General features: G+C 41.2%; 1 protein-coding gene across 3 annotated transcripts in view; it reads left to right on the forward strand.

The window, feature by feature from the left end:
* IFT80 (intraflagellar transport 80) overlaps nucleotides 1-12784 on the forward strand; it is a 149597-nt gene that overhangs the window by 110127 nt on the left and 26686 nt on the right. For all 3 annotated transcript variants that reach the window (XM_077826670.1, XM_077826668.1, XM_077826669.1), the window contains exons 11-12: nucleotides 3306-3380; nucleotides 5092-5255. In XM_077826670.1, coding sequence (XP_077682796.1) covers nucleotides 3306-3380; nucleotides 5092-5255 — 239 coding nt within the window. The remainder of the gene's footprint in view (nucleotides 1-3305; nucleotides 3381-5091; nucleotides 5256-12784) is intronic.

A 12784-nucleotide genomic window follows, 5' to 3' on the forward strand; every position in this document is an offset into this window, starting at 1 on the left:
TGTTTCTTGGATACCATTACCTTTGCTCTGCAGATTGGCCAGCAGTTTCTTTAGAGATAGGATTGATTGTTTATAAGTAAGGCTACGTTTTAGTCATGAGTATTTTTAGGAAAAGTCAGGGGCAGGTCATGGGCGGTAAACAAAAATTCATGGCCCGTGACCTGTCCATGACTTTTATTAAAAATACCAGTGAATAAAACTTGGGAGGGGGCTGCCTGGGGGCCCCACGGGTGCTGGGGGAGGGGCGGCATGTGGTCTAGGACTCCCGCTGGTGCTCGGGAGCGGGGGAGTTGGCGGCACCAGCAGGCTCCTTACCTGGTTCTGTGCCTCTCTCCCCCAGCAGCAGCAGCAGAGTTTGGGTGTGGGAGGGGGCAGGGGGTTGAGGCACAGGACAAGGTGAGGTGGGCTGTGGGCGGCGCTTACCTGGGGGGGCTCCCCAGAAGTGGCAACATCCCCCTCGCTCAGCTGCTAGGCGGAGGCGTGGCTAGGCGGAGGCGTGGCCAGGCAGCTCTGTGTGCTGCCTCCACCTGCAGGCACTGCCCCCACAGCTCCCATTGGCCACAGTTCCTGGCCAATGAGAGCTGCAAAGCCAGTGCTCTGGGCGGAGGTAGTCCGCAGAGCAGCTTGGCCATGCCTCCACCTAACAGCTGAGTGAAGGGGATGTCACCGCTTCCAGAGAGACCCCCAGGTAATCGCCACCCAGAGCCCACTTCACACCATCCGGTGCCCCAATCCTCTGCTCCCTCCCACACCCAAATTCTGTGCAGGGGGGGAGATGAGGCAGAACAGTGGCCCAAGACTGCCCCAGCAGCACCTAATGCACCTGGCATAGGTGCTGCCTGAGCCACTCCTGAGCCAGGCGCACCAGCCGCTACAGAAGTCACAGAGGACACGGAAAGTCATGGAATCCGTGACTTCCGTTACCTCTGTGACAAAGGCCTGGTCTATACTACAGAGTCATGTCGAAGGAAGCCGCCTTAAGTCGATCTGTTAATGTATGTGTCTACGCTACCGGGTCCTTTATGTCGACCTAAGTCGCCTCTGATGTCGACTTCTGTAATCCACCTCTGCAAGAGTCATAGCACTTAGTTTGATTTTCATGGGCCAACTGCGAGGTAGTGTAGACGCAGCACTGTGTAATTCGACTTAATTGGCCTCCAGGTGGTGTCCCACAATGCTCATCTGTGACCGCTCTGGAGATCATTCTCAACTCTGCTGCACTGCAGCCAGGTACACAGGACACAGCCCCTTCCCTGCTAAAGCTCCGGGAACTTTTGAATTTCCATTTCCTGTTTGATCAGCACTGGGAACATGCCAGCTTGAGCACAGCCGATCATGGAGACTACATGCCCCAAATGTGCTCCGGCCTGGTCTGCACAGGAGGTGGTGGATCTCATCTCTGTGTGGGGAGAAGGATTTGTGCAGGCAGACCTCTGATCCAGCAGAAGAAAAGCTGACATCTATGCAAAGATTGCTCATGGAATGGTGGAGAAGGGCTACACGAGGGACACACAGCAGTGCCGTGTGAAAATAAAAGAACTTCGCCAAGTGTACCAGAAGGCAAGGGAGATGAACAGTTGTTCTGGTGCTGAACCCCACACATTCCGGTTCTACAATGAGCTGCATGTGATTCTTGGGGGTGACCCTAGCACCCCCACAAACAATGTGGACACCTCACAAATGTGAGAATCTAGGGACAACAAGGAGGATTATATGGTGGATGAGGAGGAGGAGGATAATGGGAGACAGGCGAGTGGTGGATCCATTCTCCCCAAGAGCCAGGAAATATTTTTAACCCTGGAGTGCTCTGGGTCGCAGGACATCACGGTGGTTGACAGTGATGCCTGGGAAGGCACCTCTGGTGAGAATACAGTTAAAATGCACACTTGGAGCACAGCAGCTCCCACGGTTGATTTACCTACTGATTCCCCACTGACTGGTAAGTCTCTGGCGTTGCAAGCTTCCAAATAACGATAGCCACTTGTTTCTCCACTGTCAGAGCAACTCTCATTTTTGTGTTGCTGACCTGCAGAGCAGGGGAAAGCTCTGCACAAAGTTTCTGGAAGGTGGTCTTCCGCATTCGAAAGTTCTGCAGCCACTTCTCATCATCCCATACCTGCAAAATGATGCTGTCCCACCAGTCAGTGCTTGTTTCATGGGACCAGAAACAGCACTCAACAGAGTGCAACTGCTCTGTGACTGCCATCAGAAACTGTGAATTGTTTTTTTCAATGGCTTGCAGCAGGGCTGCCTGGAGGACATCACTATGTTCCACATGGCAAACCTTACTTTGGCTCTGGAAATACTGCAGGAGAAAGCATGAGGTGTTTGAGATGCTCACAGCAAGAGTGCACAGCTGAGCAGGCTCCATGCTTCTGCGGTTATGGCATACACACGGCGATTTCAAGGCGCAAAAACCACTGAGTTGTTTGCTGTTGATGTGAGGGAGGGAGCACAGTATATCATGGGATGTCGATGCAATGTTCCCATTCTCCCCTGCAACAATGTTTTGGTCCCATGAGGCATTGCACAAATTTCCCAAAACACACTGCGGCAAGTTGCACTTTGGGATAGCTACCCACAATGCACTGCTTTGTGCATTGATGCAGGTATTGCTAGTGAGGACGCACTCCATCGAGACAATGAGCATGGTGTGTCTACGCACAATCGACTTCATTATTTTGGGGTCTCAAGGTCGAATTAGATAAAGTCGACTTAATTTTGTAGTGTAGACAAGCCCAAACTTGCAGCCTTATTTATAAGAGATGATATAGAACTCAATCATGTCATGTCTGTAATGTAGTTCACCAGTCATAGGTGCTGGAATCTAAAGCTAATACCTAATTATTGTTTTCCTGCTCAATAATGTGGTTGTTGTTGAACCACCAGAGCAGGCATAAGTTCATATAGGAGTAAATCCTGTGGCCAGTGTAAAAGCTGCGGAAGACTCTGAACAAACTAAACTGATGTGGTTCTACAATGTGTAGGAGGGCAGAATAGAGTGAGGTTTTGTGCGACTTACAAGCCATGGAGCACAATACTACAAGAGCTCTGTGTACCCCAGTGCATAAAGTGTTTAGGAAGCAGGAGGGAAGATGTGCAGCTGCATGATCCACTGGCTAAACTCATGTGATGAGATTTGCAAAGGCGGAAATGGTGGTTAGAAACCCAACTGCCATGACTTTCAACAGGAATTGGACACCTAATTATCATTCATACCTTTGAAAATCAAAGATAAAAATGTATTTTCATTACTTTGTGAATTTTAGAAATGTTAATTAATGCTAATCTTAATATTATTTTAGTACAAAGAACTGGAACACACCGCTTATCTTTGACCTCAGAGAAGGAACGGTTAGCTTAATTCTACAAGCAGAAAGGTAGTTTGTTTATTATAATGCACCAGACTAATTTTTTGTTAAAATGTACATTTGTAAAACTTGGGTGGGTGGGTGTTTCTCAAATACTAGTAACAAAATAAAATATACACTATTGGTAGGTAGTGGATGGAGTCATATTGTGTGACTAAAAGGTCACGTTGTTATATAGTATCTATGATATGATTGCAGAACTGAATTGCTTCATAAATTACATGTGCACTGTATCATTATGCTTATCTTTTATTTACAATGGAAAGTAAATAATCTTCAGCTGTTACACTAACATCTTTTTTTGATCTTTTATATTTGTTTGTTTAAATGAAACATATTATATAGAAATAATCTTTACTACAAACTGGTCCTCTACTTATTAATAAAATTGTCAACTGTGCTGAATAAAAGTAAAATGCAATTTTACATTTTCACTAATAGTACTTATATGTAATATTTATACATGCATGAAGTGGCTGTATTTCCTCCATTTTAAATGTTTATGTGGTTACCTACCTGAAAATCATTTACCAAAGAGACCTTTCTTTGTGTGTAGCTCTGCCGAGAGTCAGCATTGTTTTGTGGAATAAGACCGGGAATCAGGAACTCCTGAGTTCTAATTTTAGTCTTCCTCTAATTTGCTATATGGCCTTGGACAGATAACTTAAGCCCAAATTTTCAAAAGTGTGTATTATTTTTGAGTGCCCAATTTTAAACACTTGGGATCTGATTTTCAGAGGTATTGTGCTCTTAAAGCTCCAAATGTAGTCAGTGGAGGCATTTCGGGAGATCAGGCCCTAGATCTGAAGTTAGGCACTCAAATTTAGAAGGCGCTTTTGAAATTGTGGGGACAGATCCTCTGTTACTGTGAATTGCCGTAGCTCCACTGAAGTCAATACAAAATTTTTGGGAAATCATTCTTCCCTTGCAAATATCTATATGAGTAGGCAATGGCTCCCACTGTAGACATAGAGCTATGACAATTTATATCAGCTGAGGATCTGCCTTTGGCCTTTAATCTTTCTATTTGAATTTTCTTCATCTGTAAAATATCGATTATACCAACTTCTAACAGTAGTTATTCATTGTTATTTAAATTCTATATAAATACTAGGTCACAAACATAAACCATTGAAAAAGGCCACTTCTCTATAGGGAAAGGCATCTTAATAAACTGACTTTGGAATTAATTACAGAAAGTATCTTCTGCGTATCTACAGTTCATCTGCCTTCCATGACAGTTCAGTCATGGTGAAAAAACAGATACAGAAAGATTTAAAAAATGGCAGATGTAAGCTCTAAACCAGTTTCTAAACTATATACACAGTGAGCACCCTTTGCAGCTGCTGAGCTTCTGCGAGCACTTTTGTGTAGGGGGCTCAAAATCATAGTATTTTCTAACTTCCTATAGACAGGTGCCTTATCATCAGAATATGTAATGTGAGAGTGTAAAACTATAGAATATACTATCTTAGGGAAATTATAGTAACAGATTTCCCATAACTAATTAAAATCCTTATATTTGAAAGACAAGGACCTTAAAATTGAATTCACCAAGTGTAGAGCTTTCTTTCCAAAAATAGAGTTCCAAATTTAAGGTTTATAAATTATGTAGCTTACACAGAAAACACTTGCAGTATTTTAGACAATTATCTTAAAACTGATGGATCTTTCTACCATCCTCCACTACAACTAATTAAATGAGCTATGTTGTTTGCAGGCATTTTCTTCTAATAGATGGTGGAGGGATCTATTTATATTCCTATGAAGGACGATTAATTTCATCTCCAAAATTTCCAGGAATGAGGACAGATGTATTAAATGCCCAAACTGTATCTTTGAGTAATGATACTCTTGCAATAAAAGACAAAGCTGATGAAAAAGGTATGTTTACAGTTTAACGTTTCCACTTTGGCTAGCAAGTTACTTGCAAAAGTGTTAAAAAGCTGATAATTACATGTGCATTTGATATCTTTCTTTCATACGTATCGCATTCATGAGTTAAAAATTAAGCATGAAACCAAAATAGTAATTTTCATATTAATTTTGATTTTTGTTTTTATTTTTAAAGTACTACTAATTTTGCAGTAGTTGCCTACAGGACAGTATTTTCATAATGGGAAAAAGGTATGTTTCTTCCACAACCTTCCACTCTTCAGTTATAGGCAATGCCACGTGTGACAGGTTCCGCCTGGGGTGCCACCTGGAACTGGGGTACTACTGAGCCTTCTGACCCACCAGCCTGGGCTCCCTATCACCCTGTGCTGCTGTGACAAGCCGCAAAACCCCCCAAGCTTGCACTTTCATCAGCATTCACACAGGTAGGGGCACACCCAGCTGCAGTTACATGCAGGGCTCTCTAACCACCAGCTTCCCAGCCTAGGACCCCAGAGCAGTACCATCCTGGCCTGGTCAAATCTGGCCAGTATATGGATTTAATACCCGGTCCACCTCTACCTCAATGTGAAGAGGACCATGCACACTTGTGGTAACCAAGCTGAGATTTTCACCAGACACCTTAGTCAATCGCACATTTTTTTGGATTAAAACATGAAATAAATTTATTAACTAAAAAAGATAGATTTTAAATGATAGCAAACAGATCAAAGCACATTACCTAGTAAATAAACAGCAAACTGTGCTTAAGATACTAGATAGATAGGATATGAATTAGCAAATTCTCACCCTGAGTGATAAACAGGCTGGCAGATTCTTAAGGCAAAAGCTGCCTTTGCTTGCAGCTTGGGTTTCCCAGGTTTTCATACACAGGCTAGAACTCCCTTTAGCCTGGGACCATTGCTTCCACCAGTTCAGTCATTGTTCCTCAAGTTTTCCAGGTGTGTTGTTGTAGGCAGAGTGAGGTACCACCATGATGTCATTTCCCCCTTTTATATCTTCTTCCCACTTGCAGGAAAGCTCTTTTTCTGTAACCTGAGTCAAACAGTTCCCATTTTATAGTGCTGTCTCTGAGAGGTTTCTGTTGTACACTGTTCCTGGGGTAATCCTTGTGCTTGTGTGCATTTCTTCAATAAGCCATTAACATTGTTTGGCCTTTTTACTGTTGTACCTGAAAGGCTGCTTGTGGGTGTTTTCAACCTTACAACATGTTTCAATAACACATACATAGCTAAACTTCGTAACTTCACATACAATGATAGTGTATACAATGCAATGAGATATTAATGTCTAGCAGATCAAGACTTTTAGAATGATACCTCTCAAGGCATACTTTGTACAAAACATATCCTAATTATATGACAGTGATGAATAAGGGGATACCACGGTGTCACACCATGGAAAAACCAGGAGTCATTTGCAGTGAAAATTTCAATAATTTCTCACTCTCGTACATGGTTCACAATAGAAATACCAATGTGATTACTGTTTTCCCTATCTGCCTACTGAACTCAGGAGCCAGCAGTGCATTAATTGTGACAGATTGTAGCCTTCAGATACTTTTTGTTTTGGTTAACTATTTTTCAGCATTGTTAGTTTTATGTGCAGCTTTTATGGGGTTAGTTGTGACTCAGTAGTGTTTCAGAGAAATATTTGTTTATAAATGTTTACAATCTTTTACAGGTGGAGTTTTAATTTCTAACACTGTCACAAAATCTTTCTCTCTCTCCAAATGAGCAAACATAAAGTTCAGGCATCTCTTTTGTGTTAAAGATTTTGAGATCTGCCTCCTGCATCCCCCTTTCTTTTAACCACAGAAGGGACTGTGTAGTTGTCTCTTCACCTGTTGAATTTTTTTGAGTCTGCTTGATAAGGAATCAAGAATACTGATTCAGAGGGCGGAGTATTTTTTCTATAGTTATTCATGAGTCATTGATAGCAACTATGTGTTGTATTCAGTGTGTTTTGTAGCAAAAAATTCTACCTTTTTATTTTCTAGAGATTAACAATCCTTACTTTCTTCTACCCAGGAAATCTAGAACTAAAGGTGCCTAAGGACTGTATTTAGGACCCCAGACTGCTAAGATATTTCAATTATACCTGATAATTTCTTCCATAGTTCTCTCCTCTGATCTGGAATTACCATCTCTAAGAGGGACAGAATAGTTCAGTGTTTGAATCTGTTCCTTCCTTTGTCTCTTTGCATACTTCCCATAAAAGTGCAATTGTGGAGATGTTTTTGTTTGCTTTGCTTTGTTCTGTAGATGCTCGCCCACTGAGAACCGGCCTTAACACCAAGTCATATCACATAGATCACAGAACAAGTATCATATGGAAATGGCTTTTACTGTCCTCCTTCTCTACATGTTTTCCAGTAAACACATCTCAGAGATGGCATCCCTTTTTATATTTAGGTTCTATGAATAGTGTTATACACTACAGAACTGTCTTGGCCCTATGATACCAATTTCAGAATTGAACAGGACTAGTTGGAGCAATGAAATTCTGGAATCCATTTTGGATTTGCTTCTCTAAGAAACAAGTCCAATGTTTATTTTAAATGTTTGAAAGCTCTGACTTTTACTATTAATATGAATTTGAGCATTGCCTATGTTCAAATCTTCATTTCCATTGAAAACAAAGGTTTTTAAACTTCTCATAGCCACTGTAAAAACTTGCTCCTCAGGGCAAGTCCAACATGGAAGCTGCAATTGTATCCCTATAGCCACCTGTGAAAGTAAAAGCACTTCATTTTTGTTGGAGCAAGAGTAGTCCTAATTATACTCTCTTGCTAAAATGCTCACCTCACTAGCTGGGGGGCAGTTTTGATGTATCCAGAGGCAAAAGGGGGACACCCTCTTCCCTTCTTTTGCAGGTGGGATGGGAAAAAGAGGGAAATTCTCAAGCAGGAGCAGCTGGGGCAGTGCTATATACACTCCTCCTCGTTCCCCCTCCCTCTCTGTCCAGCATGTGTTTCGTTCTTTCCCTCCTCCACCCATCCTCTAAAGGTAGGGGACTATCCCACATGGCATTCAAGTGATGGAGCCTGGACCCACCTACTCCCAATGTCATTGCATAGCGGAGCTACAAGAGGCTGGATGAGTGGCTCCCCCCTGCTGGGGGAAGTGGGTGGCTGGTGCTTCAACTTGCTCTTATTGTTTTGAGTAGACACTTTGAGCTCCATTTGCTGCATTGACGAGTCACTGATTTGACTCTCGTCCAACCTCATACTTACCCACACTTATGTAGTGAGCTAGATCTCTTATGATGTTGGGGACTAGACTGATCACTAAACTTTGTTTGGGGTCCAGAAGGGATTTTTCCCATATGGCAAAGTTTACAAAGTACAATGGGGTTTTTATACCTTCCATCTGTGGTCTGGTTTTGGAATTTTAAATTACATTGTTGCGACTTTGGCAGGTTCCAGTGCAGTTGATGAGTTTAAAGTGTCTGACATGAGGTCCCTCTAACCCAATGTGCTGTTAGGCATGGTCCTGAACAGGACATTGCATGGTGACAGGGTATGCTGCCATGTCTCATGTAGCATATGGCTCCCCTCATCTCATTTCTCCTACCACTTGTGTGGAGGAGCGGAGTTGGTTGGGACTCTGCCTGCTTACCAGGGTCCCTGGGTAGGTCTGAGAGTATGGAGGGGGCTTTGCCTCAGACTTCCCCTTAGGTTTCTATAACCCAGGGCCACTGGTGCCCAGCTGAAGTCCACACTAGAAAAGGCTTGCCAGGAAGTTGGAGAGAATGGTCCCCATTGGTCAAGGGTTTTAATAAATTTGCAGCCTCAATGGTTAACCATACTAGAGCATACATGTCTCATTGTTTCTGTCTTCACATCAGCATAACATTTAAACATTTTAAAAGGAGCCACGAGTTGATGTGGCATGAGTGTATGGCTATCAAAATGCAAAGTCTGACAGTTCCAGGCATATTTAAAGGGACAGCACTGCATATGTGACTCATTGGTTGCTAAAGTATTTGTTCAATAATGTAGTCCTTTCAACCTTATTCACATGTATCAGACAGTTGTAGCAGCCATCACTTATTATCCAAAAGCGTGAAACCTGAGCTTCTTTTATTTCAGAGTCTGACAGTTATTAGGATGGGTTTGGGTTAGAAAAGCATATCAGCCTTTCTTCTTATAGACTATTTCGTAGACATTGCAAACATGATCCATCTCTTTCATCCCAATCCATCGGTCCTGTTATATTTACTGTATGCTTCAGCTTGACACACTTGATGTCTGCATGTCTTTATTATTTTTTCTTTTCCGTGATCTTGCTGACAAATGTTTCATTGATAGCTTGTGGTATTCATTGGAAGATGCACAGAGTTATGGCGTTTGACTTAACAGGTGTTTCATTTATAGGGCATATAAATATTCTGATACTTTAAAGGCGATTTATCTAGTTGCAGTATTCTCTTGTCATTACTTCATGGTAAAGTTGTGCTCAACTATACCTACAGTTTCACAAGAGCATCTTTTTTAAAACAAGCCATTGAATTGTCAAAATGGACAGTCAAGAAAGTGCTCTTGCTTTTTAATTAGCATGGTTAGAAAATTCCCTGCCAGCAATCTCAACTGCCATTAGATTAACCTGCACAAGTAGTCTTATTACCTAGACATGATGAACTTGGTTTTCAAGAGCGAGTTCAGCTTTAGACTTACTTATCTTGCAAATAAGCAGCAAATGTACTTTCTTTTGCTCTAAGGGAAGAAACTCAGAATGAAGTACTAGTGCAAAGGACAAAAAAAGGTCCTGACAATGATCAGCAGTGAGTTAAACTCCATAATAATGCATGCACAGTGACTCACTCAGAATAAAAGCTGAAACTTCAATTACATGAAGACTAAAGTATCTATGAACATTTAAAGCAGCACTTCCCCAAGATAGAGAAAAGTGGGGGCGGGCTCTCCCTCTGCATTTAGGTGAGGGACAGTTGTGCTCCTTCTCATTACTTAGTTCAACCCCCAGTTGTAGATACTTATCTTTTGTGGGCAATAAACACTTTATTCCATTGCAAACCATTATTTACAGTATATCAATATAATTTTATTACCTATTTTATTTCTTTTATTAAAATATGCTTTGGGAGAAGGTAAGCTTTAGAGGCAGGATATTAAAGACCTATACAATTTTTAAGGTAAAAATTAAAATGGATTTTCATTAGTAAAACTCACATTTCACAATAAATTATTCAGAGAAGCATTGACTAACAATAAATTATACATATGTAAATGAAAGATACATTTTACTTCTGAGATAACATTTTCTTCATTTTATTATACTGTTCATATAAAGAAACTTAATTTTATTGCTGTACTAATCTTTGGTACAGCAGGGATAAATTATGACTTGTGCTATGAGTATTTTTAAATACAAGGTTTGTATAAATAATGTGTCCATAAATATCATATGTTATCTACACACACGCACGCGCGCTTTTGAGGGCACTCACTCAAGTTCCTCTTCTGTTGCTCCTTTCACTCTATCCATCTTCATGGAGAAAAGGGTGTATCTTTTTCCTGAGCAGTGCTGCAGGCCCACTCTGCAAGTCTTGCCAGCCATTTCTGAGCTTGAGCTAATCAGTCACTTTCAGTGCCTCATCAAAAGAGGGATCTATAGATCCTGTGCTGGTGGGAGCTGTCAATCAGGATTAGCCAGTTCTAAAGAGGATTATCTAAATGTGGGGTTGCAATAAGGGCAGTGGAAAAGGAAGCTCTCTTTAGGGGAAAATGACTCTAGAGGTGTGTAATAGTCTTGCAGAAGGCCAGCACAGGGAAAGACAGAAACCCTGTGCCCAGAGATTCTTGCTTTTCTCAATTTGCTTTCCTATTAAGCCCACTGTAGAGGGGGTCCCTTTTCCTCTCCCCTATCAGAAGGTGAAATGTGTAGCTTCCCATGGTACAACTTGCTCAGTCAGATCCTACTCTGTTTTCTGGGAGCCCTTTGTCAGTGTCCCAGAAACAGGGTCCTGGCCTGCTGCAATGCTCAAACAGACTTGGAGGAGGGTGAAGAAACTGTTCTTAGAAACAGATGCAGACCCTTTTGACTTCTCCAAGTGGTTTGTCCAGGAGAATGGAATGTCTTCATTTAATCTGTAGACTGTTATAGAAAAGGGGGACATAGACATCCTCTTTCTGAATGTTTTCAACTGAGAGAGAACCTTTCAAGATAAAAAATTAGGTTTTAAATGCTTGTAAAGAGTTGTTAGGATTTTCCAGATACTAATGTGGCTTTTCCTAAAACACTTACTAAGTATTACAGATTGGGCAGGATATTCATGTCCTCAGTCTGTGTGTGGTAGTTTGTACAAAATCCTCTTCATTTCATTTTCTACAGTCATTACGATAGCAATAGTATTGGTTTGTATAATAAGATCAAGAATTAAGGTCATGTAGACAACCATGCACAGAAATGAGAGCAAAACACCTCGTAAGTAATAACTCATTTTTGTTTGCATGTTTAACCATCTGCAGAAAATAACACTTGTACACAACCCTTTCATTCTCTTCTGCAAGTGCTACCAACGACCTCAGGAGAACACCTGTTCTCACAACCTTTTTTCCTCTACCAGTGAAACCAACGACCTCAAACCAACATCCTGTATCCTGAAAGAAACCCACAATAACATATTATTAATACATGAACAGCGCCATCCTTTGGAATAAAAATATTCATATGTTACAGGGTTCAGATGGTAACATACAACTTACAAGGGCAAAGTTCAAGCGGAATGGGATGTCATTAAACCTCTGAGATGTGTCTCTGAAATTATTAACAATCTTCCTCTGTTTAATTTTTGCTGAATCATGTACAGTTTTACAGAAATGTTCTTAACAGTGAGATATAACTTTCCTCACTAGCTTTGAGTAGCCCAGACCACATCTGTCAGAATACATGTAAGCTTGTTCTTCCTTTCTCCCTCTTTGTGAGCCGTTTGGCCAAACCAGAAGTACAAGTTATACACAAGCAAAGTTTTTAGACATTCAGATATGATACAGAGTATAAAACCCAAGCCTACATCATGTAGAATTTATGCTCATTTATGATTGTGCAAAGTTGTAGGTAGGAGGTTTCCAGGCCATAAAGCAGCTGTAACTTCCCTTCATCAGGGTGGTTGTGCTAATGAGCAGCAGAGGGCTTGGATGGGCCCTTGGGCACTATAAAAGAGAATCACAGCTTTCTTCATCTTCTTCCTTTAAAAAAAAAAAGGTCCCTAGTCCTTTTTCTTTCAAAGAGACTGTGGAAAACATAAATGAGTGGATTTTTGGCAGGGGTAGGAGTGTGTGGAAGTGATGGATTTTGTTAATTATTTTTTTTAAGGGGGGAAGACATGCAAAAGCTTCACAAAGTTGCATGTATCTCTAAGGCAGAGGATTTTTGAGGAATCAAGCTGGTGACAAAATTTTAACAAGGGATGAACATGATGATCCAAAACTAATTTCTGCATTCACCTACATCATCTAGAAATTAATATAATTATTAGACTAATGTTAATTAGTT

Source organism: Eretmochelys imbricata, chromosome 9, assembly GCF_965152235.1.
Source record: "Eretmochelys imbricata isolate rEreImb1 chromosome 9, rEreImb1.hap1, whole genome shotgun sequence".
Classification (NCBI taxonomy): domain Eukaryota; kingdom Metazoa; phylum Chordata; order Testudines; family Cheloniidae; genus Eretmochelys; species Eretmochelys imbricata.